The sequence below is a fragment of the Trachemys scripta genome, chromosome 3, assembly GCF_013100865.1.
Source record: "Trachemys scripta elegans isolate TJP31775 chromosome 3, CAS_Tse_1.0, whole genome shotgun sequence".
In the NCBI taxonomy this organism is placed as follows: Eukaryota; Metazoa; Chordata; order Testudines; family Emydidae; genus Trachemys; species Trachemys scripta.
The window spans coordinates 32,877,956-32,905,064 of NC_048300.1; the positions used below are offsets into that span (position 1 = coordinate 32,877,956).

Genomic DNA, 27,109 nt, shown 5'->3' on the forward strand with positions numbered 1-27,109 from the left:
CAGATTCCTTAGACACCTTTGAAAATCCTACCCGTAATATTTTTAAAGCTCTCAGTCAGCCCTGTTGCAGTTGGTCTAACACAAGGGCATACTGGAAACTGTGTGAAATATTTGTGAAAGAAAAACACCAAGTCCCACTTCAGTGGGACTATTTGTGTGAGTAAAGATTATTTACTGAGGATCAGACCCATATAGGCTGAAGCCTATGGAGAATAATGATCCCAACAGGTCAGAGCTCATTCTTCTACTCACTTTCTAATGACCGCTTTTTTTGGTCTATTTTAATTGCTGGTGAGTTAACTCTGTAGGCAGTTTCTAATAATCCCTCAAGGAAGATACAAGTTTAAGCAGATACGTTTATGTATGTATAGTTCTTTTATAAAGTGTATGTAAATACATACACAAACTGCTGAGGCTTGCAGATTCTTAGCAATGTACCCCTCTCCCCTCGCAACATTTCTGACGGTTACAGTCTTATCCAGTGGTGGGATAATATGTGCTAAGTACCACCAATGACACTGAAAGTGATACAGTGTGCAAGGCTTTTGTGATGAGAGAAAATCAACTTAGTAACTTGCACGCTCAAGATTTTTCCTTTTTCTTGGGGAAAAAATGTGGGACCATGTCCTCTGCTGATATCAAACAACATAGCTCCATTGACTTGAATGGGAGCTGATGGGTGGTCGGCATTTTAGAAACAGTCAGGCCATGTAAGTGTGGATTTAGATGCCTAATTTTGAAAATCTTGGCCAAAAAGTGATTCTTTAACCTCAAATCCTTATTTTTATGAAGGTTGTAATTATATATAAAAATAACTCTTAAGGTCTTGGCTTTACTCTGTATTTTTAAAAATTTGTATTATTTGTTGCCTTTCTGCAGAGCAGAATATCTTGAAAATTAAATCATAAGTTAATAATATCTCCATTTCAAAGCTCAAATTTGTCAGACTGCACATAAAAAACTTACCTGTGCTGTGAAAAGTTATATACCATCTGCCACATATGCAACATGTGTCTACAGGTCACCAGAGCTTCTTCAGGTCCTTTATGCACCCGTTCTAGCTTTACTTTGGTGAAGAGTAAGCTACAAGACAAAAAAAAAAAAAAAGAAATCACTAGACTTTGCCAGCGTCTCATGCACAGAGTACACAGATCCATCAACACTCCGCTGGCTCCCAACAGATAGCATTATCACTTGCTTTGTGCATCTGGCTCAGGGGTGGAGTGGGGGAAATAGCCTCACTAGAGTATGAGACGCTTCTCTTTAGTTCAAGTTTGATATCCCAAAGGAAATCAGAGCATTGACAATACTCCCTGACCACAGTCACATTGGTGGGATAGATCTAGCAAGGCAGTATTAGAAACAATGCATTTCAAAGCTAACCAGTATTTAAAAACACCATGAATCTTTTATTTTAGACAGCATAAAAAACCTCATAAGAATTGCCATAATGCACAGGTTGCCAAGACCAATGATCCTTCTAGTCTGGGATCCTTCCTATGGCATTGGCTTATAACATACATTGCAGAGAAAGGTGAGTAATAAACAAAACCATCCCCTGTTTACACCTGACCAATTATGTAATCCTATCTGCAGCAGGGAAACATTTCTTCCTGATCCTAGCTGGTGATCATCTTATGCCCTGAGGCAAGAAGGTTGATAGCCCTTGTAAATTTTTGTCCTAGCTAATATAACTGCACATTCTAGTCTTATTCCTAGAGAAACTGTATTTTCATCGAGTGCTGACATGCAGCAGAATTAGGGCATGGAGAGGTTATAAGGAGGAATCATTATTGACAATCTATCAGTTGCTGATAAGAATGCCACTTAACTTGCTTTGTTTTTTTAATTGGTGAGATACCAAGTTTCTTATTTACTAATTTAAATTTAGCCCTTTCCTTTATATGTTACTGTAAAATCAAGGCAAAATACTGAATTTCTAATTAATTCAGTACGATAGCAGATTCATCTAAAATAAATATACATTAAAATACAGCAGTAATAAAAATAGGTCCCTGGTCCTCCAGTCAGAACTGTGAGGATAGACCCTATGCCCATGTGGAACTTCACTGACTTTACCCAGACAAGTTGTCTCAAAAGCAGACAAAACCCAAACCATGGTAGTTTTATAGATCAAAACCAACACCTTCAACTGCACTTGGAAATTAACCAACATAGACTATGGAGCACAGATCTACAGTAATATGCAGAGTGGGCAGTCACATTGTGCACTAATCAAAGTTTCCATGTGGCCTTCAGATGTAATCCCAAATAGAGCACATTTCAGTCTGGAGGTGACATGGATCACCATGGAGAAGTCCACAACTAAAAGAAACTGTAGCAATTTTATACCCAAACCTGGAAGAATAATGCACTCCTCTGAACATACCGAAGCAGTCAGGATCCAACAAGACTCCCATGCTACAAATTTAAGTGAGAAAAGGCAGCCAGGAACAAATATTCCCTTGGACATTTCCTCTGGTTGCTTCACTCACCCACCATTATTTCTGTCTGATCTGAGCTTGAAAAATGCTAGTAACAACATATCAAGTGCTGAGACATGCTGAGCCTCCCATTAAAATCAGGTGCTCCCACTAAAACATGGATGCTTATCAACTTTTAGGATTTGGTCCATGGATAATAAGAACACCACAAATGCTACAAGGTGTGCACTTAAAAATTAAATTTGGAGATGGCACAAAAAATGGGAGTGATAAATAATAATGGGAACAGGCTGATGCCTTGGTAAGATGGGTTCATTTGAACAACATGTTTTAATACAGCCAAATACAAGGTCATACATCTAGGAGCAAAGAACGTAGGTTATACTTATAGAATGAAGGACTGTATTCTGGAACACACTGACAATGAAAAGGACTTAGGGGGTCATGACAGATAACTAAATGAATCTGAGCTTCCAGTGCAAAGCTGTTGCAATGAGAGCAAACACAATCCTCAGATATAAAAGTAGGGGAATATCGAATAGGAGTAGGGAGGTAGTATTATCTCGGTCTACGACCTCAGTGAGACCATACTGGAACAAACTTAAAAAAATACTGAAAAATTAAAAAGAGTTCAGAAAAGAGCTAGGAAAATTATCTGAGGTCTGGAAAATATTCCTTTTAGTGAGAGACTAAAGAACCTCAATCTATTTAGTTTATCCAAGAGAAGGTTAAGTAGTAACTTGATCACACCCTACAAGAACCTACATGGGAAAGAGATTTCTCATATTAGATTGTTCTTTATATCTAGCAGAAAAAGGCATAATGAGATCCAATGGTTGGAAGCCACATCTAGACAAGTTCAGATTAGAAATAAGATGCATATTTTTAACAATGAACATTAACCATTAGAACAACATAGCTAAGGATGCGACGGATTCTCCATCATGGTCTATAAAGCAAGACTGTATCTCTTTCTAGAAGACATGCTCTAGCTCAAACGTAAGTTTTGGGCCTGATGTAGAGATCAATGGATGAGGTTTTCAGGAATCTATTGAGCAGGAGGAGTCACATGATACACACCAGAAAAGCGAGGACAAAGAGCAATAATCAATGGGTGAGTCTACAGTCATGGATGTTACAAACTACCAAATACAATATTAATGGAATAAAGGAACATTGGGATGAAGCAACTGGTGCCATACCTGTGAAGATGCTATAAAGCGAGGATATGATAAGAGTGTTTCCTTTCTCTGTCATATCTATCTATATAGATAATGTAGTTTAAGCAAACCGTATAACATGCTTTAACACAGCAATTAAACACTAAAGAGACAAATACATGCAATTATTTCTCTTCTCATCATTAGACCACTTACTTGTTTACACTCAATGTATGAAAGCTTCCTTGGATGAATATGCAATGTTCTATTTCAGGAAAGATAGTAATTGGGAAAAAAACAACTAAGTCTCAGCAGGACATTATCTTCAATCATGAGACACAAGCACACAAGGGTAGAAAAAACACTTAACTCTTTAGCAACTATTTCTGCAGTGGAACATTACCGACTCTTAAAGATACCAATACTGGGTTAACTGCTGCAACAGTTAACCATTGGTAAGAGTTGTTCACATTATGTTATAATATCATTAACAAGGCTGGTGCACAAAGGGGAACAACATAAATGGCACAAAGAAACGGAAGCTATGTTGACAATAGAAGCACTAGAGATGCAGTAATACATAACGGTTGTCAGGTGGAAACGAAATCAGTACGTAAGACTAATTATATTTCCTAGCTTCTCAGAGGTTATTACAACAATAAAGAGGAAAACACTCAAATTAAATAGATGACAATGTCACTTTGATCTCTAGCTCTTGATTTTATTCTGAAGATAGAAATACTCTTGCTACAAATGTACCCAATGGATCTAGTTTCCCATCGGAGTGTGCATGCAACTCCCATCAACAGAAATAAAAGTTGTGTGCATAGACTGGACTTTATTGTGTTTTGTTAATATTCTTTTTATTGCACTCTTGTAGGGTGCTTGCAATATTAATTGAGTAGACTCATAACAGATTAAACATTCAAAAATAGTATTGCAATTTTCAGTATAGAAATGGATAATTCCATTACTCAATGGAAATAAAAACAAAGTGATTTTGGTTAAGGCAAATTGCTAGTATTCATGGGTAGGAAGAGAGAGAAAGATACGCAGATCATTCTTGCTAATGAGAATAATCCCAGGGAAGATAATGCTGGAAAATAACTGGTAGCTGTTCTTCTATTTTATGTTAGATAGTAAAATCCTTAATGTAGGTTTCTTTTGTTAAATTTTATGTCTGTGCAATGCATCGAATAAAAGGGTCCCAACCCCAAATATGAACCTCTAGTCACTACCACGATACAAATAAAGGACAATGTTAATTATTTCAAATTAATTCTTTACAAGATTGATTTTGATAGATGGATTAGTTTGTACACAGCTTTAAAGTTAGATTTCACTTGCACTTGCAGAATATGCCCAAATATACTCTTGAGGGATTTCTGAACTTACAGGTCTAGTTCCTCAGCTCCTCTTATATCCCCTTTGTACTGCTCCAAAATCCTAAAGAAAAAATAAGTCTCTGTTTGAAACTACAGTGCTCCTTCACCAATTGTTATATCTTGCCTTAAAGTGAGAGTCTAAATTCTTTGGGTCAATGACTGCCTTTTATTGGTGTTCAATTTCTAAATGCTTTATAAAGGGTTAATAAATGTTATTAGCATGCTACAGACATAAGTGCTACTGTTATAAAGAGCCATAAGCAGTAGGTGATGTTATGGATGGTTATAAACAATGGTTATCAACAACCTATTGACCTTTTGGACTCTAATATATAAAAATGGATTACCCACTCATTAAAGCATGTATTAAGCATTTATTAAGCCTTTATAAAATATTTATAAATGGAATCTGAATATTAAATATGCTGCTTTTACTGTGTCTGTACAGCATCTAGCACCATTAGATCTCTTGGTGCTACCATAATACAAATAATAAATACTACTACTTTGGAATCTCAAAAAGCCATTAGAGCAGAGGTTCTCAAACTGGGGGTTGGGACCCCTCAGGGGGTTGCAAGGTAATTACATGGGGGGTGGCGAGCTGTCAGCCTCCACCACAAACCCCGCTTTGCCTCCAGCATTTATAATGGTGTTACGTATATAAAAAAGTGTTTTTAATTTATAAGGGGGGGGGGGGGTCGCACCCAGAGGCTTGCTATGTGAAAGGAGTCACCAGTACAAAAGTTTAAGAATCATTGCATTAGAGAATAATGAGCACTACATAATAATTTAGCTTTATGTACTGTCATTCACCACTCTTTTTTGGGCCCCAGTTCAGCACATCACTTAAACAGGTTCTTGAAGTTAAGCAGATGCCTTGGTTTTTTACTGAATCAGGGCCATAATCTGTTAATGTCTTCTTTCTTTAGTGGCCCGGATTCTCTAAATCCTAAACCTAAATACAGCACTATTTTTTTGAAACACTGAAGAAAGAAACAGTGATATGATCTCCCAAAATATGTAGAAAATTATCTAAATTAATGAGAGTTAAAATACTGATTTATTGTATCTAGATTTTTTTTTAAATGATAAGATTACATGTGTTTAAACAATACTAGCACATTTAGGAACGCACATCACAGAGACAAGAGAAATCTGGTTGCTACATGCATCTCTGAATGAACTACTGAAGTCTATGCTGATCAAGCCATTGAATTAGTAAAGCAGGCAGAGTTTTCTGGATTCCCTATGCAGAACTCCAAAAAATTTGGCGGGTTTCTGAGTGACTATTACATTGTTTTGTTCATCAGACCCATTAGCAATGCGATAAGTACTTCATAGAAGCAGATAAAAACAGTGGCTAGATATTTGAGAAGTAATCTGAAGAAGACAAAGAAAGAAAATTATAGTTTTCTGAAGAATTAATAAGATGATGAAAGAGTACCTGAAATTCTAGAATATGGAGGAACATAATTTTCCTGTTATAATCTAACAAAGGTAGCCTTTCACCACCAATAATCTGTTTATGTTTTGCTACAACAACAAACAACAATTTTCATGGTGGACTATTCTAGTAAGAAAAAATAACAAATCTAAATGCATGGCTGTTTCTTAAAAACTCAAAAAAATAAAAAATAAAAAATCTCCTATGTCCTGAGACAAAGTGTTGAAAATTTGGGGTTAAAAGAAAGATTTATTGGGGGGGAAAAAAAAAAAAGGAAAAAGGGTGGACATGTCAGGGAGTGGGAGGATGAGGAGAGGCTGAGGGAACTGGGATTGTTTAGTCTGCAGAAGAGAAGAATGAGGGGGGATTTGATAGCTGCTTTCAACTACCTGAAAGGGGGTTCCAAAGAGGATGGATCTAGACTGTTCTCAGTGGCAGCAGATGACAGAACAAGGAGTAATGGTCTCAAGTTGCAGTGGGGGAGGTTTAGGTTGGATATTAGGAAAAACTTTTTCACTAGGAGGGTGGTGAAGCACTGGAATGGGTTAACTAGGGAGGTGGTGGAATCTCCTTCCTTTGAGGTTTTTAAGGTCAAGCTTGACAAAGCCCTGGCTGGGATGATTTAGTTGGGAATTGGTCCTGCTTTGAGCAGGGGGTTGGACTAGATGACCTCCTGAGGTCCCTTCCAACCCTGATATTCTATGATTCTATGATAGGGCATAGAAAAATAGTGTGGAGAATTGAATGCTGAATTCAAGCTCTCTGTCCTGATATTCAAAGGTCTACGTTAGAGTTCTACTGGAGAGATCCATTTTCCTTCCAGACATGACCTCTCATAACAGTTATATTCCTGGGAAGCGACGAAACTCCCATTCAACATGGGGAGGCTTGTGAGTGTAGGAGATGGAACTTTCAAAGGAGCTGGACCTAGACTATGGAACTTACTCCTACACGAGATAAAAATGACTATAAACCTCATCATGGTCACAACTAAATGCAAATAGATTTATCTGGCTTGGTTTTCCTTTAACAAGGTACACCTCACCCCCTGCTGCTACTTCTACAGGAGAGAGATATTCGTTATTATTATACTTATTAAAATAATTGTGAGGTACTCAGATGGTGAGGAGGGTCATGCAAGCGTTTAGACTGACTATTTATTTGTTAAACTGTGACTCTCAAGTCGCATGTAAAATGTGACAAATGATTAAAGCTGCAACAAGAAAATTCAGGCAAACTTATTGCCTCTCTTAGGATCATAAACCCACAGATGAGAGCTCTGAATTAGGATGAGGACCAAGTTAGCAGTAACTGGGTAACTTTACCATTTTAAATAATAATCAGTACCTCTTTCAATCTAGCACTTTTTCATCAGTAGATTTCAAAGTGCTATACAAAGATAGGTAAGCACAAGGACCTGTGTGGGATGCTTTTTCTATGGGATTTTAGAAAGGATAGGTCAGTACCAAGACACAAACAGAAAAAATTCCCTTATTTAGTATTCGGATTCCCCATCACTTTTGGTCCCTATAGATTGTAACAGCATTGCTTGTTTTCTCACTTGGCTTTATGTCACTGATTTGTAAAGTTCAGATGTGGAGTTTTGGGCCAGATCTCTCTCTAGTCACGGGCATGTCTCAAGCTCAATATTGGACTGTTTAATGTATGTATTCTTTGAAAATCCTTTTAAAGCTATGCTAAGGACTAGCTCATTAGGCTAAGATGTGTCTTGCTCACTTGGTCAGGGTCATACTGATTGACAGATTTGGGGTTGGGAAGGAATTTTCCCTTTAGGTCAGATTGGCAGGGATTCTGGGGGGTGGGGGGGGAGGGTCATCTTCCCCGGCCGCATGGGGGTGGTTTGCTCGCTGGGATCACCTAATCAATTCCCTGCCATTGCAGGGACCTCTGGCATTGGTGGCACCGTGGTCTCTCCTGTTCTCTACCTTAGTTTTCTGAGTACTGAAATGTTTTGGTCTCACTAAAGTCTTTGGTCTTAATATAGGGGTATCTAAGGTATGTCTTCACTATCGGCCAGATCAGCGGGCAGCGATCTATCCAGCGGGGATCAATTTATTGCCTCTAGTCTAGACGCAATAAATCGATTCCTGTACTCCAGCTCGTCGAGAGGCGCAGGCAGAGTCGACGGGGGAGCGGCAGCAGTCGACTCACCACGGTGAAGACACCACGGTAAGTCAATCTAAGTACGTCGACTTCAGCTACGTTATTCATGTAGCTGAAGTTGCGTAACTTAGATTGATTCCCGCCCCCCCCCCCAGTGTAGACCAGGCCTAAGTGAAACTTAATGGCCTGTGATATGCAGGAGGTCAGATTAAAGCTAATGTAAAAGTATGTCTAATTTTAAACACCCATTTCTGTCCAAGTAGAAGATCAATGATGTCTCATAACTTAGCAGTCATCTTACCAGCTGCAGTCACCTTGAATCATATTAGAGAAATCCATCTCTATAATTTGCTGAAGTGTGCACACAACTCCTCCTTTGCCCTTTGGCTTGCATTCAGTTCTTTCTTTGCTTATAATTTCAGGGTACACAAGATATTCACTTGGTAAACCTGAAAAGCCTTTTCAATCTTCACTCTTTTTGGCAAAGCATGAAAACCAAAGCAGTGGCAGTTCCAAGTTCCACTGACCTTAATGCTACTTTTGCTTTTAACTGTAACTGACTCCTCAGGCAAGAGAGCAAATATCAGCCACCAGTGCTTTTGCTAATAACTTTTCCCTGAGGATCCAGACTTTACAAGGGTTATAATCTAATTTATTAATCCTCTGTATTTATAGCTTATTCCCAACAAATGACTGGGTCTGATCCAGATTTTGATCACCTCGGACTATTGAGCACTAATTTGATCTGAGTTTATCTACATTTGTATTTAATGACTCCTAAATGTCCATATGTCAGTACTGACCATTAAGTGCTGAACTTCAATATCTTTCTGTTCCCACAGAATTAATGTAACTGATGTGGTAATCCCTAGAACCATATATTTCCTTTTCTCCAGCTATAAAACAGGTAATATAAACAGTACAAAGCAATTATTATTTTCAGGTAAAATATTGTAATTTTGTTTATAAAGCACATCTTTCTCCATCAAGGCTCATAAGGTTCTGTACATCATAATAAAAACATAATAAAAATGGAATTAGAACATTTTAAAATTCGCACAGAAGTAGTTTCACTATGAACGAAGAGGAAAACATATTAAATGTATAGCAAAAAGTGGCTATAGTAAAAACACATCTGTAGTAAAAGAGCTGAGGTGTTTGTTAAAAAGTGGGGCGAGATGAGCTGGGATGGATATTGCAGGAGAAAGAATTATGCACGCCAAGTTTAGATGCGACCTCTTACGACCTGAGTGGTAGCAATGGGACACCTAAAAGGTGGTGTCAGAATACACATAGCTGCCCTAATGAGGCTTAGGGAAGAAGTCTTGAATATAATCAGGTTCTATGTTGTTCAGTTTTTAAAATCAAAGAATGCCAACATAAAACCCAAACTGCCACTTTGCCCACAGCCAGTGTAAATAACACAGGGCGGACAGAGTATGATCATGATTGCTCATACCAGTTATTAAACCATGCTGCTGCATTCTAAGCAAGTCGGAGTAGCAGAGCTGTCTTGCTGTCAACTGTGCAAAGAGGTAGTTACAATAATTCAGCCTTATGTTCACAAGAGCATATGTTGCTGCGGAAGCTCATCATGGGAAAAGGAGGCACAGACCACTCATGAGAAAAAAATTTGGACTCAGATCTTTCTACAGGAAGGGAATGATGGAAAATGACACAAACTCTTAACCTGACTCTCTTCCTATGAAAGAATCCCTTCAATAAATTGGGGTAGAGGGAGCAAAGTCACCTATTAGTATTGTTCATTATGATTTAGATGGGGATGGTATTCATATTGTGGTAGATACTTTCCAAAAAGAGAAAGGCCAGAGTTCTGTCTTCCTAATGTTGAGACAAGGGAACTCTTATGCATTTTCCTAATTTAAGTAAAGCACTGGCAATACTTACCCATAATGGTAGTTCCTGTTTTTAAAAGTTTCAGTAAGTCATACACCACTTGCTTTAAACAACCAGCATGGACAAGGGTTCAACAAATGGTTGAACCCAAGCACATCCTCAGGGAAGGAAACTAATTGGGAGCACTGGCTTGTGCAGTCACACATCCCAGACTCAGCTGGTCTCAAAGATTATCACAAAATCCTCACAGTAATTAACTGAAGAAATTACCAATGCTGAGAGGCAATTTGGATCAATTGCTACCAATCTCAAAGAATTCAGAAAGATGGTTAGGTGAGGCAGGAGCATCGGAAGCTCCTTAAAAGTAGGGGAGGACCACCTGTGCCTGTGCCTGCCCCTTCCCACAAGGCCCCACTTCTTTCCCTGTGGCCATGAACCAAACTAAACCCTGTATATAATGGAAACCACTTCAAGCTGCCACACACCCCCAGCATCCCTAGTTCCAGCACCTATGCCCAAGGCCCCGCCGCAGCGCTGCCCCTTCCTCCCAGAGCCCCATTCTCACACCGCCTCCTCCCCTGAGCTCCTGCCCCCCACTTGCTCCTCTCCACCCCTCCCCCGTTGCTCACCCTTATGACCAGTAAAAAGTGATGGAGCCATAGCCCTCTGGCCCAACCTGTTCCAGCACCCCTGAGCTAAGGACAAGATGAAACTCACATATCCAGGCACACCTTTAGCTAGTTTTGTAAATTAGAATCCAGTAACAAGGTACCCAAAGACCTTATGAAATAAGCCTTTGTGTAAGTCTCTTTTCAAATGAATCTCTCTACCCTGAACTCCTTAATCAACCACACTGCCAAGAGAGACAAGGCAGGTGAGGTAATAGCTATTATTGGACAAACTTCTGTTGGGGAGAGAGAAGCTTTCAAGCTTACACAGAGCTCTTCTTCAGGTCTGGAAAACTGAGGGCAGATCTACACAACAGAATTACTTTGGTATAATTTATGTTGCTCAGGGCTGTGAAAAATCCACACTTGAGTAATGTAGTTATATGGACTTAAGCTCTGGCGTAGACAGCGCTTTGTTCGTAGGACATCTCCTGCTGACATAGCTACCGCCTCTCATGAAAGTGGATTAACTAGGCGGATGGGAGAACTCTCTCCCATCAGTGAAGGGTATCTTCATTAAAGCACTACAGCAGCACAGCTGCACCGATGCAACATTTTAAGTGCAGATCTGCCCTCACTCAGGCCATGTCTACACTAGCGAGTTTACAGTGGTACAGCTGTACCGATGCAGCTGTGCCACTGCACGATCACTCGTGTAGCCGCTCTATGCTGATGGAAGAGAACTCTCCTGTTGAGATCATAAAACCACCTCCACAAGCAGCGGCAGCTATTTTGGCGAGAGAATGCTGACATAGCACTGTCCACATCGGTGATTCTGTCAGTGTAACTTGTGTCACTCTGGAGTGTGGTTTTTTTCACACCCCTGAACGACATAAGTTATACCAACAAAAGTGGTAGTGTAGACAAGTCCTCAGATTGTCCCAGCTAAATACAAGATGGAACAGATTGTTTAGCTTAAGCAGTTAATACATATTTCAAGGGACCATTCAAGGTGAAGTGGCCTGTTAACACTCCTCCAGTCATAGGGAAGAAATGGGTGGGGGGAAGCAGTTTGTGTGTGTGTGTGTATGTGTGTGTGTGTAAGCTCGAATGATAGTCTGCACTACAAAATTAAGTCAACCTAAGGGTATGTCTACACTGCACAGTTGTTGCCAAAACTTTTGTCTTTTACGGGTACTTAAAAAAGCCCTCCCGCAAAAGACAAAAGTTGCAAAAGTGCCGACAAAATACCGCAAAAGAGTGTTCACACACGCTAACTTTTAGCGACAAGGCTGTGTCGACACAGCCTTGTCACTAAAAGCTACATAGCGTAGACAAGCCCTAAGTTACGTGAACATACAGCCACCACAGTAATTGAATTGGTTTTACACATCCACACTTGGCTCCTTGTGCCGGCGGTGCATGTCCTCACCAGGTGTGCTTGCACTGATTTAACTGCCAGGTTGGGCATTGTGGGATGGATTCTGAAAGGCAGCAACAGGCAATGTAAGTAATGCAGCATCTACAGCAGTGGTTCTCAAACTTTTGTACTGGTGAGCCTTTTACATAGCAAGCCTCTGTGTGTGACCCCCCTTTTAAATTAAAAACACTTCTTTACATATTTAACACCATTACAGATACTGGAGGCAAAGTGGGGTTTGGGATGGAGGTTGACAGCTTGCAACCCCCCATGTAATAACCTTATGACCCCCTGAGGGGTCCCAATCCTCAGTTTGAGAACCCCTGATCTACAGTGACACTGCATCAACCTAACTACATTGACTTAAGTGCTATGCCTCTCGCAGAGTTGGAGTTATTAAGTCAGTGTAGTGGGCGAGTTACATTGGTGGGAGCTACATTTTAGTGTAGACGCTTACAGAGTTAGGTTGATGTAGACGGTCTTACGTTGACCTAATTCTGTAGCATAGACCAGGCCTCAGCAGCAGAAGTTGGTCTAATAAAATATATTACATCACTGGCCCTTGGTCTCTCTAATATCCTGGGACCATCACAGCTACAACAACACTGCGTACTGTGCCTAGATACAGTATTCATCAACAGAACTGTGTTAGCCACTTGTGGTTGGAGCTTCCCATAAAACCCTCAACTACCATTAAGATTTTTGTTACATGTGCCACTCCTGCCTTAAGTAAGACATCTGCTATTACAGATACCAATTTCTCTTCCCTAAAGGATCATTTTAATCAGAAATTGCCAATGCAAAAAAATCAGACAGATCGACCTTCTTTACACATAGAATGAGAGTAAGTGTTGAGTTATGTTGGTTTATCCCCATTGTTATTGGTACATTAATGTTTCAATATAATTGGAATTTGCTTAAATCATTATACAAGAGAAGGATATCAGCCAACCACAGCCTGGGAAAAACAATCAAACAACTCTGAAATTATTGACACTTTGCCCTGGTCTCCCTGTGGGGGGGGAGAGGCGGGGGGAGGAGGTTCGACCTAAGATACACTGACTTCAGCTATGTGAATAGTGTAGCTAAAGTCGGCATATCTTAGGTCGACTTACCTGGCTGCGAGGACGGCAGCGAGTTGACTGCTGCCGTTCCCCCGTCGACTCCGCTTCCGCCTCTCGTGAGCTGGAGTTCCGGAATTGACAGGAAGTGCGATCGGGGATTGATTTTATCATGTCTACAATAGACGCGATAAATCGATCCCTGATAGATTGATCACTACCTGCCGATCTGGCGGGTAGTGAAGACCTGCCCTTTGTGTGTCCTAACTCAATTCTTCCTTTCAGAGTCAGCCTTTGGGCCCTGCAAGGCCCTTGACCATGGCTTGCCCAGATCTAAGCAAACTAGAAATGGAAAGGAAAATCTGATGTTTTATTTAAAAACCACTACTGCATGTTTGTTGCTGTTTATCTTGTGAAGAGAGCCTTGGTAACATAGAAGTCAATATGAACTGATTGCTAGGGTTGAAAGCTGAGATTTTTCAAAGGGGCCTAAGGGAATTAGGCACCCAAATCCCATTGAATTTGAATGTGAGTGGTGCACCTAACTCCCTTAAGGTCCTCTGGAAACCCCAGCCTAAAGGAGCAAGCAGGGCCCCACTGTCAGAGGAGGAGGTGAAGAATCTAAAGATTTCCTCCCCCAGCAGAGGCACAAACATGCGCATTCAAACATGATTTCCTCCCTCTGCGAATGCATGCACACACACACTTTTTATGTAAAAAGAATTGATTATGTTTGGGTGTGTCCCCACGAAACACCTCCCTTATTGGTTCCCAAAATCTCAGGCCAGCCCTATGCATAGTGGTCTGATAACAGATGGCAGGAATTAGATCTATTTGGGGCAGGGAGGCAACAATAAATTGTCTCACGGACCTACCCAAAAAGCCAGTTCTGTTTCCTTCCCGCAGAGGCCAGCCTCTCAAACACTCACTCACTTTTTGATCCCGTCCTTGAGTAACAGTTCCAGCCTGAACCTCACTTCCAAAGAGACATCAGTGGAAAGTCAAGGAAAACAGTAGCACAGATCCAACAGCTGGTGACAAAAGCTGAGGGCTGATTCTCATTTACCTTTTTGCTCTTTTGATACCACTCTGGCACTGTGAAGAGGCCTTAATCTGGGTATTAATTACAGTTACCTGCACTTTCAGGTCCCTTTACACTGCCAGAATGGTGTAAAGGGCCTTAGTGTAAATGTAAAATCAGACCCACTGACTGTTTATGTACTAGATGGTCACATCTTGTTTTGTCTTAGGGTACATCTACACTACAGGGGGGAGTCGATTTAAGATACGCAAATTCAGCTACGTGAATAGCGTAGCTGAATTCGACGTATCGCAGCCGACTTACCCCGTTGTGAGGACGGCGGCAAAATCGACTTCTGCGGCTTTCTGTCGGCGGCGCTTACTACCACCTCCGCTGGTGGAGTAAGCGCGCCGATTCGGGGATCGATTGTCGCGTCCCGACAGGTCGATCCCCGAGAGGTCGATTTTTACCCGCCGATTCAGGCGGGTAGTATAGACCTAGTCTTAGAGTGCAACAGGATTAAGTATTGTTGAATTGGAGTAAGCTCACAGCAAAGGCCTGCTCGTTTATTAATTGCCTCAGCTTAACTTCAGTGCTGAGTCACCTGCAAGAGACAGTTAATTCCTTGTATGCTCTTCTGCCACAGCCATTATGCCTTCATTAACTTTCTCTGCGCTTCTGCTAATGCACTAGTCATGTCATCAATTAAAAAAATTGGAGCACTGCTTTTTTGTTAACATCATCAACATCAAAGTTGCTGTCTTTTCAAATAACTCCATCTTCCTTACAGAGTTTGCTGACATTAAGGGCATATTCACTAGTTAAATTAGTGCAAGCAGCATTGCCTGAAAACATTCATAGTTTTAGACGAATGTATCTATCCATACACATGCTTTTTATATGTATATGCACACAGACCCATAGCCTACACTATACAGTACAACCTAAGGCTACATCTACACTACAGCTGGGATCGACGCTCTGAGATTGATCCACCGGCGGTCGATTTAGCGGGTTTAGTGAAGATCCGCGAAATCAACAGCAGATTGCTCTCCAGTCGACTCCCGTACTCTACCCCCAATGAGAAGAGTAAGGTAAGTCAATGGGAGAGTTTCTCCTGTCGACCCTCCGCGGTATAGACCCTGCGGTAACTCGACCTAAGGTATGTCGACTCCAGCTATATTATTCATGTAGCTGGAGTTGCATAGCGTAGGTCGACTTACCGTGGTAGTGTAGACAAAGCTAAGAGTTATGAACACCAGAGTTACAAACTGACCAGTCAACCACACACCTCATTTGGAATCAGACGTACACAATCAGGCAGCAGCACAACCAAAAAAAAAGCAAATACAATACAGTACTGTGTTAAATGTAAACTACTAAAAAAAATAAAGGGAAAGCAGCATTTTTCTTCAGCATAGTAAAGTTTCAAAGCTATATTAAGTCAATGTTCAGTTGTAAACTTTTGAAAGAACAACCATAACGTTGTATTTAGAGTTATGAACATTTCCGAGTTACAAACAACGTCCATTCCCAAGGCGTTCGTAACTCTGAGGTTCTACTGTATATAAATACAAATATGAGAGAGAGATTGAACTCATGACCAGGGATTAAAGGTTTGATAGGCACGAGTCTGGAATGACTGCAGGTTAGCTCACCTATTGAGTGTGTAGAATCTTACACCATCACTTCATCATTTATTCTGTTTATTTATTTAAATTACACAAGGAGAAAAAGCATCTATTCTGAACTTTAGGTGTCCTTAACATAATTTTCAAGCAATAATATACATCTAGCATCTTCCCACAAACATAATCAAATGTCTCAATATATATACACAAATTCCAGCCCTTTATCATAGTTCCCTCCCAACCTCCTTTCAAAAACAAGGTTCGCAACTTGTCCTGAACGTCAATGAATTTTGGCTGTTTCAGCCCAGGATGATGAGTGAATTCTCCCTCTAGAAGAATGCGTTGCCATAAATCCATAATCTTTTCTACCAAGAGGGATCCAGATTGAGTGTCTCTGCTAACCACTAGTGCAACAGCATAGCACAGGGTGAAAGGCAGGTCTCTCAAATAAGGCGGTCCCAGCCCATTTGGGATTTTCAGGTCAAAGCCAATACTTTAGACTGTAACCCAATGATGAGAGGCACTCAGCAGACTATTGCTGGTGTGAAGGAAAAGTAGGCATAGGTTAGTAGAAAACTAAAGACAACTACAGAAGCCTTCACGAGTAACAACAGGCTACCTGGTAGAAAAGGAAGCTGTCTCCGACACAGTTCAAGATGGGGTGTAGTATTCCTCTTTGACATTGCCTTCTTAGAAAGGATTCCTTCTTTCTATCCTTCAACAAAACTAAGCCCTCCCATTCTCAAAAACTTTACAGAAACTAGTGTATCAATTAATTGCTGTTAACTCATGAAATTAACTAAAAAAATTTAATCATGATAAAAAAAATAATCGCAATTAATTGCAGTTTTAATCACACTGTTAAACAGTAGAATACCAATTGAAATTTATTAAATATTTTGGATGTTTTTCTACATTTTCATATATATTGTATTCTGTGTTGTAACTGAAATTGAAGTGTATATTATTTTTGATTGTAAATATTTTCACTGTAAAAATGACAAACAAAAGAAATAGTATTTTTCAGTTCACCACATACAAGTACTGTAGTGCAATCTCTTTGTCATGAAAGTGCAATTTACAAATGTAGATTTTTTGGTACAATGTAATACTCAGTCCACTCAGTCCTACTTCTTGCTCAGCCAATCGCTAAAACAAATAAGTTTGTTTACATTTACAGGAGATAATGCTGCCCTCTTCTCACCAGAAAGTGAGAACAGGCATTTGCATGGCACTTTTGTAGCTGGTATTGCAAGATATTTACGTGCCAGATATGCTAAACAACATTTGTATGCCCCTTCATGCTTCGGTCACCATTCTAGAGGGCGTGTTTCCATGCTGAATAAAAAAATAATGTGTTAATTAAATCTGTGACAGGGGAGAATTATATGCCCCCTGCTCTGTTTTACCCGCACTCTGCCATATATTTCATTATATAGCAGTCTTGGATGATGACCCAGCACATGCTGTTCATTTTAAGAACACTTTCACTGCAGATTTGACAAAACACAAAGAAAGTACCAATGTGAGATTTCTAAACATAGCTACAATACTCAACCTAAGGTTTAAGAATCTGAAGTGCCTTCCAAAATCTGAGAGGGACGAGGTGTGGTGCTTGCTTTCAGAAGTCTTAAAAGAGCAACACTCCGATGCAGAAACTACAGAACCCGAACCACCAAAAAGGAAAATCAACATTCTGCTGGTGACATCTGACTCAGAGGATGAAAATGAACATGCATTGGTCTGCACTGCTCTGGATTGTTATTGAGCAGAACCCATCATCAGCATGGAGACATGTCCCCTGGAATGGTGTTTGAAGCATGAAGGGACACATGAATCTTTAGCACATCTGGCACGTAAATATCTTGCGATGCCGGCTACAACAGTACCATGAGAACACCTGTTCTCACTTTCAGGTGACATTGTGAACAAAAAGCAGGCAGCATTATCTCCTGCAAATGGAAACAAACTTGTTTGTCTAAGCAATTGGCTGAACAGGAAGTAGGACTGAATGGACTTGCAGGCTCTAAAATTTTACATTGTTTTATTTTTGAATGCAGTTTTTTTGTACATAATTCTATATTTGTAAGTTCAACTTTCAAGCACTACAGTACTTGTATTAGGTGAATTGAAAAATACTATTTCTTTTGTTTTTTTACAGTGCAAATACTTTAATCAAAAATAAATGTAAAGTGAGCACTGAACACTTTGTATTCGTGTTGTAATTGAAATCAATATATTTGAAAATGTAGAAAATATCCAAAAATATTTAAATAAATGGTATTCGATTATTGTTTAGCAGTGCAATTAATTGCGTGATTAATTTTTTTAACTGCACGATTAATCGTGAATAATTTTTTTAATTGCTTAACAGCCCTAATCGAAACCCAACCTCTCACACAGGTGATCAGTAGGTTTTTTCTTTCTCTCCAATTATAAAAATTTCAATTCCCAGGTTGAAGAGTTTGAACCTCTATTACAAATGGAGAGTTCAAGCTGATTTTCAGCAAAGCAAAGCCGCTGGAGGTTCTCCTTTCTAGATTTTTTAAGCACTCTCCTTTATCCTGTGTGCAATATAGTTTACCCGAAAATGAAAGTTGAATGACAACAACACAGCTTCGTATCATAGCACAAGAAACCTTAAATGAGAACTGAACAGTTTATCCATGGCATGTAATTTTATTAAATCAATATATTATCTAGACTGTGAGCGGGTAGGTTGAATATCACGCTCCCAACAGTAGCAGAAGGTCAATCCCTTTCTTCAAGATTTTCACTTCCCTTCTGGACTGAACAACCAACAAGGGTAGATTGTGCAGCTAAAGGCCTTGTGGCAAAATCTGGGAATCTGAACAATCAAAGGACTTTTCCTTCTTGATTTTAAAGGCAGGTTGCCGAAAGCACGCTAAACACGGTGACTAATCAGTGATCGCTACCAAAAACATCAACAGGAAACAAAAGAGATATATCCACCACTATCACTGCCTTCAGGAAGTGGAAGTGATAGAAAATATAATAAGCTGCAAAGGATCTGGCTGTTATGGAATCTTGGTATTTTAAATGCCTGCCGTAGCAATAAACAAAAGTATTAATGTTTCCTCTTGGATTATAAACTTGGGTCTCCATTCTGCTAACATGCATATGAGTAACTTTACTCACTTGTGCAGTCTAATTGAACTCAGTAGGACTAGAGTATAAAGCTACTCAGCTGCATGTATGTTTGCAGGACTAGGACCTTACTGGCCCTGATGGGTTCAGGGAGCTCTCTCTCTTTTTTCATAGCTCTCATTACCCACACAAGACACCTGGTAAGCTCATGGCGTTCAGCACGGAATCAGTTAAATGCAACACCCAACATAACATAAAGTGGCCAATTAAACAGTTGAATCAGTGATGCAACACTCAACATAACAATTAATCCATCCCTGTATCACATGCAGAGTATTCTGGTTTATATTTAATTATTGCACATAATATCCTCTCCTCAGTGCAGCAGATTGTGTGTTTCCGTTACAGTGTGTCTGTACATTTTAAACTAAGGTTTAACTCTTTTTAAAAAAATTACCTCATGAATGAGATTTTCAAAGGGACTCCTACATTTATTCATGTGTCGAGGGAGAAGGGCACAGAGCTAAAGCACTAACATTGTCTCCAATCTACCAGTGCTGAGTGACCATCCCCAGTACTCTCCAAGGAGTACAGAACTGTACACCTCACTTTCATTTCCAGTTGCTGTGCACTTTACCAAGAACAGAACAACTCTGAAGATGAATGCAGTGGCACTCTCTTTAGGCACCCCTTGGAGGGCAGAGTGGTGGGATCTGTCCTATGAAGTAAATATCAGCACTAACATCCAAGTCACCTTACATCTGTCAAGAACTTGTCAGGGCTTGGAAGATCAATCAGAATCCTGATCCATGTGGCTAGAACACCTACTAATTAATTTTGTGCCAAGATAATAAAGGATATGGTGAGCAGTAGTGTACTCACAGTATGGTTGTATAAATTATGCAACAAGATACAGATCAATAAAAAGCCCCTGTAGAATTAATAAAACATTTCTACCAGACTTGGCACATTTACGGAAACTTGCACATTATTCATACCGCCGCTAGTGTGAAACACTACACCACCATTCAATCATATTAGTAAATTAGAAACACAAGACTTGGCTTTGCCATACACAAAGAGGAAGCTCAGCTTCAAACACATTTTCCTCTTTAAAATGCATTATGCAGTGCTGTCAAGCTGTCTGAAATATTGGAAGTGACCTCACTTTCTAAATTTAAAAATATATATATTTTGGTCGTTACTGTATGTCTACCTTCCAAACTCTCTCAGTCAGAGGGAGGGAGGAACAGATTTTTCACTTGGCACTTTGGCCTGATCTGGCAAATCACTCAGGCACATACTTACCTTTAAGCATGTAAGGCAGTCCCATTGAAGAGTTAATGAGATTGCTCTTGTTCTATGACTTGTGTTATACAGGAGATCAGACTAGATGATCACAATGGTCCCTTCTGGGCTTGGAATATATGAAGGGAAAATGTGATAGTCTTTTCTGGATGTTGAACTTTGCAGAGGACAAAATATAAATGAGTCAGACACAAAATTGCCAAAGATTGTCAGCTGAGTTTTAGAGCTCTTCACACAATTTGGTAAGTTTCTGGAAAAAAAACCACTAGTTCTGGGGTGCATATGTGCAACCCAGTGAGCCAGACCCTTGAAACAGGACAGTCAGGTTACCATGTGTTTCCAAAGGCAGAGCTTTCTATAAGAGGGAGCCTGTTCAGTGAGAGGAAGATGCAGTCAGTGGATGGGGCTCTCCACACCAACCAGGTGGAAGATGTGGGAGGAGATACCTGCAAGGAACTGGGGCTGCAGCTTAGGAAAGCCCAGGCATCAGGGTCTGGGTTTCCAGAAGGAACTATAGAGTCTATGAGTGATGTAGGTGGTGTTGAATTGATCCTGAACGGTTGTGTTAAATAAAGAAAGAAGAAAAGGACTGACATTCTGCTGCTGTTGGGAGCTTGCTATTCAATCTTCTGGCAGGAGAGCTGGCCTACAGGCTCACAGTCTAGATAGTATATTGATTTAATAAAATTACATGCCATGGATAAAATTTTAATTTTCCCACTGCAGGGCCTTCCTTTCACTATAGCAATGTATCAACAGACTCTGTGAATTAAGATTTCTTTCAAGTTCCTTCTTCCCTCCTTTATTCATGCAAAGTACATTTAAGGGTCAGGGACTTCATTCTTCGCCTCTCTGCAAGGTCTGCCAACTTGAGTGCCACTTGTGGTGGAAGTGGTGGTTTCTGTGATGTGGACCAATGAGAAATGGATTTAGATCATCAACCTATTTCAGATAAGCAACTGAACAGTATTCATATCACAAACTACTTTCATTCACTACTGACCTAAGCCAGAGTCAAACTCAAGACATACACCTCTACCCCAATATAACGCGACCAGATATAACACGAATTCAGATATAACGCAGTAAAGCAGTGCTCCGGGGGGTGCGGGGCTCCGCGCTCTGGCGGATCAAAGCAAGTTCGATATAACGTGGTTTCACCTGTAACGCGGTAAGATTTTTTGGCTCCCGAGGACAGCGTTATATCGGGGTAGAGGTGTAATAGAGAATATTCTAAAAACTACCAATCCCAAGAACTATTCAACCCCCTCTCAAGGGGATATAACAGTAGTTATACACCCCCTTGAAACATAACTGGATTGCGTTTTTGCAGTAAGGATTCTAATCAGAATTATCCAATTTATGTACAAATGTTACTTCCCTGAATTACAGGTACTTCAGTCCTAATATAAAAAGAACAGGAGTACTTGTGGCACCTTAGAGACTAACACATTTATTTCAGCATAAGCTTTCATGGGATACAGCTCACTTCTTCAGATGCATAGAGCGGATCACACAGACAGAAGATATTTATCCATACAGAGAACATGAAAAGGTGGAAGTACGCATACCAATTGTAAGAGGCCAATCAATTGAGATGAGCTATCAGTAGCAGCAGAAGAAAAAACTTTGAAGTGATAATCGAGATGACCCATAGAAGGTGTGAGGAGAACTTAACATGGGGGGGAAAAAATTCAATTAGTGTAATGACCCAACCATTCCCAGTCTCTTGTTTAGGCCTAAGTTAATTGTGTCTAATTTGCATATTAATTCGAGTTCAGCAGTCTCTCTTTGGAGTCTGTTTTTGAAGTTTTTTTGTTGCAAAAAATGACACCTTCAACCTCTCTAATCACTCAGTGACAGACTTGAAGTGTTCTCCCACTGGTTTTTGAATGTTATGATTCCTGATGTCAGATTTGTGTCCATTTATTCTTTTGCGTAGAGACTGTCCAGTTTGGCCAATGTACATGGCAGAGGGACATTGCTGGCACATGATGGCATATATCACGTTGGTAGATGTGCAGGTGAACAAGACCCTGATGGTGTGGCTGACGTGGTTAGGTCCTATGATGGTGTCACTTGAATAGATATGTTGACAGAGCTGGCATCGGGCTTTGTTGCAAGGATAGGTTCCTGGGTTAGTGTTTTTGTTGTATGGTGTGCGGTTGCTGGTGAGTATTTGCTTAAGGTTGGGAGGCTGTCTGTAAGCGAGGACTGGTCTGTATCCCAAGATCTGTGAGAGTGAGGGATCATCTTTCAGGATAGGTTGTAGATCTTTGATGATGCGCTGGAGAGGTTTCAGTTGGGGGCTGAAGGTGGCGGCTAGTGGCATTCTGTTATTTTCTTTCTTGGCCCTGTCCTGTAGTAGGTGGCTTCTGGGTACTCTTCTGGCTCTGTCAGTCTGTTTTTTTCACTTCAGCAGGTGGGTATTGTAGTTTTAAGAATGCTTGATAGAGATCTTGTAGGTGTTTATCTCTGTCTGAGGGATTGGAGCAAATGCAGTTGTATCTTAGAGCTTGGCTGTAGACAATGAATCGTGTGGTGTGTCCTGGATGAAAGCTAGAGGCGTGTACGTAAACGGTCAGTGGGTTTCCGGTATAGGGTGGTGTTTATGTGACCATCGCTTATTAGCACAGTAGTGTCTAGGAAATGGACCGCTTGTGTGGATTGGTCTAGGCTGAGGTTGATGGTGGGATGGAAATTGTTAAAATCATGATGGAATTCATCGAGGGCTTCTTTTCCATGGGTCCAGATGATGAAGATATCATCAATGTAGCGCAAGTAGAGTAGGGGCGTTAGGGAACGAGAGCTAAGGAAGTGTTGTTCTAAGTCAGCCATAAAGCCATGTTGGCATACTGTGGGGCCATGCGGGTACCTATAGCAGTGCCGCTGACTTGAAGGTATATATTGTCCCCAAATGTGAAATAGTTGTGGGTGAGGACAAAGTCACAAAGTTCAGTCACCAGGTTTGCCGTGAAACTACAATCCATCAGTGATCTTCCAGAAAACACCATCCTGGCCACTATGGATGTAGAATCCCTCTACACCAACATTCCACACAAAGATGGACTACAAGCCATCAGGAATAGCATCCCCGATACCATCACGGCAAACCTGGTGACTGAACTTTGTGACTTTGTCTTCACCCACAATCAGAATGATGATTCTGATTGGCTTAGTAGCCCTGCAGCAGTTCTGTAAGAGTGTCTGAGGTCAAATCTTGAAGCTTTAATTTAATCCAAGCAGGGAGATGGAATTAGGTTGGACTGAGCTTCTCCTCATACAGCACCACAGCTTCTGCTGATATCACACTCTGAAATCCTCATCTTTATTCTGTTTCATACCACACCACTAGCCAAGTGCAGAGCTCTTGTATTGACTGCACTAAACTAAAATAGATCAGAAACATGGTTCCAAACCACACTTTTGGGGTTAGTTAGCAACATGTACTTTTTTTCCTTTTAATAATGTTCAAAGGAGAGGAACAGAAGTCAAAGCTGAAAAAAAATTATTTGTATTTAAACACAAGAGGCCTTTTTGCCATGCTTAATGGTAAAATACAGAACGATTTTTTTTAATGTATGTCTCTTTTTATCTTATTTTTTAATCTGGCTAGCATGCAGGAGAGCAGCATTTCAGATCACATGATTTAACATATTAAAAAAACATTGCATGGTTCTGTTCTCACCCAAGGTATTACAATTTCTTGTTCACATGGTCCCAGGGTTGGAGTATCTTGTTCAAAGGGACTCTTTACTCACTCAGAAGCGGTAGATGTTGAAATACTCAGCCCATAACGAGATCAGGCTCTCAGCTGACCTCAGTGATAGCTGGCCTGAGGAGAGCCTCTTATAATATACGTGATTTCCTACCATACTTAATCCCCTAGGGGAATGCTACTTGGAGAAGGCACAGTTCAAATATGTATTGCATGCCAAAAATTTGGGCCAGATCCTCAATGCCAATATACACTAGCTGATGATCTGGTAATACCATTTTTTCACCACAATGAATATGCATAGTAGACTGATGTAAATATAAGGGCTTTTAAAAAAAATCAATTGAATTAGTATTACAAAAAACATGTTCTTTAAGAGATTTTCTTTAACTCACTTTAAATCTGGGAGCTGTTTAAAAAGATTATGTGCCATTTTACATATGACTAAAGTAATGGCTTCCTTTAGCCTTAGTGGAAAAGCGTCAGAGCTGTAATCCTTTTACAATAATTAGCCATACTTAAGAATGTAGCAGGAAGTGATTTCAGGCAGAATGGAAATGGAGACTTGATAAGAAAAATCTCAACAGATACATGTGGAAAATCAAGTGGATGGTGAGCAGAGCACTTTTGTAGATTTTTCCCAAACTGCCAGGAAAAATGATGCTAAGTTTAAAAGTGCGTTGACAGGGGAAGAGCTTGTAAAGACATTTTCAAGCCAATTTACCAAAAAACAGAATCTTTTTGTAATAAAAAGGGTAGTTTTCCAATGCTATGGGAAATGGGTAAGTGTAACTGTTCACAGTTGTTGAATTCCTGTGGTTCTTATTCAGGTCTTAGTCGTGAACCAATTTATGTGCCCAGGCAGGGAAATAAGGGGGTTTAAGGTGCCTCCCGTTACTCTGCTGCATAGGTTACCTTCACTGCACAGTGGCGCAGAGCGGTGCCATGGGGCTGCTATTTTCTGCCTCATGCTGGCGGGTAAGGAGGTGGATAAAGGCTTGTTTTAGCTTTCAAAGTGTGCCAGCAAGTGCAGAGGGGAAAGTAAAAGGTTGGCATAGTTTACTAATCCCCTGAAGCAAAGGGGAAGCAAATTGTCTCTGAGTCATAGCTGGGTCCTGGGGTAGCACAACTATGTGCTGCCTCTTATTTAGGGCTTGTGATAACTCTACAATCTAGTCCTTAGTGTGTATTCAGGCCAATTCGTTAGCACCTTGAATAGGAATTTGGCCTGATTAAGCATTGAATAAGTACCGTAGGATCTAGCCTAGCATGCTGATTAAGGACTGCCACAAATTGTGTATTTGGGGCCAGTTCCTGCTCACATTACTCAGGCAAGCAGTGCCATGAACTTCAGTGCCTGCCTGAGAAAGGAGAGCAGGATTTGGTCCCAGAGAGGTTAATGAAGATGTAGCATGGAAATGTGACTTTCAGCACAGTGTTACCAAGAACCATAGAGTGAATTGTGATGGAGAGGCAAATATAGCCTTGGAGAAAGGCGGTACAACTCCACTAAAAGCAGTAAATTGGTGCTTTGCTTGCAGCATGGCTCAGTTTTGATCCTAGATTTTTGCTTTCTCTTTTCACTTTGTTTTCTCACTGCTATGAGAGATTTCAGCAGATCTCACACAGTGAAAGGTCTTTCCATTACTGCTTCCCCATGCTCATTCCTCTCCTGCATCTCCACACAGAGTTCAGGGTTTTGCAGCTCAGAACATGCCAGGTATACATTCACTTTGGTCATGAAATTTGCCATTCATTCCTGGTCTCAGCCTGGAATTTGTTACTGCTGTTCCTATTTCCAAAACAGCTTCATTTTGCCAGTGAATGTTATAAACAGAAACAATGCATTTCACTCACTCAGTTTAACGGTGCAGAGTGCACCATGTTTCACAGTCCCACATATTCCAAATTGCTAACTGCTCAGTGAATACTATCTATGGCTTTCTGTTTTCAAAAATGCAAATTCAATTGTAATCCTGCATTTAAAACAGCTTATGGAAACCCTGCAAATTACGTTTGCAGAATACTTATGCAATCACAATCAATTTGAGTTATTTCCCGTGCTCACGCAAGATGCAATTATGTAAGATGTAAGGAGTAATCAACATGAATTTCTCAATTATATTGTTCCACAAAAGCCCTGCTGGCAGAGGCTGGCCAGAGAACGGGCAGAACCAGCTCCTCTCCCATGTGCCTTGGCAATGCCTCATCTCTTGCTGGATCTGCCCAATTTGTGGGTTGCACAGGCTGACTCTAGGCCCCTGGCAGAGCGCGGATGACTTTGCACCGCCACAGAGAGCACTCTGCTGATAAAAGCATCCAGCACCAACCACAGCCACGGGCTCAACAGGGAAGGGCCTTCCACTCAACCCAGAGGGACCCAACCAGAGCACTGAGACCAACAAACTTCCCTCTGCTCTCCACATGGGGACTAAGCAGCTTAGGGTTACCATATCTCATAAATAAAAAAAGAGGACCCTCCACGGGCCCTGGCCCCGCCCATTTCCCCACCCCTAGCCCTGCCCTAACTCCGCCCCTCCCGGAGCCCGGGAGGGGAAGCGCCCAGCCGCGGGCGCAGAGTCTGGAGGCTGCCCGGCAAACCGTGAAGCTGGTAGCGCTCAGGCTTTGGGCAGCCCCTATGCCTCCAGACCCTGCGCCCCCAGCCGGGCACTTCCCCTCCCGGGCTCCGGCGGTGCAGGGTCCGGAGGCATGGGGGCTGCCAGAAGCCGGTAGCGCTTGGGCAGCCCGGCTCTTAAACAGAGCCCAAGAGGAGCAGAGCCTCCAGCCGCGGCGGCTCTGCTCCTCCCCGACTCTTCGGCT

At 40.9% G+C, this 27,109-nt stretch overlaps 1 protein-coding gene across 2 annotated transcripts in view; it reads right to left on the minus strand.

Annotated features, from left to right (window-relative positions):
- The window catches only part of TTC7A (tetratricopeptide repeat domain 7A), a 283,111-nt gene that overhangs the window by 94,408 nt on the left and 161,594 nt on the right, over positions 1-27,109 (minus strand). For both annotated transcript variants that reach the window (XM_034764410.1, XM_034764411.1), the window contains one exon: positions 967-1,083. In XM_034764410.1, coding sequence (XP_034620301.1) covers positions 967-1,083 — 117 coding nt within the window. The remainder of the gene's footprint in view (positions 1-966; positions 1,084-27,109) is intronic.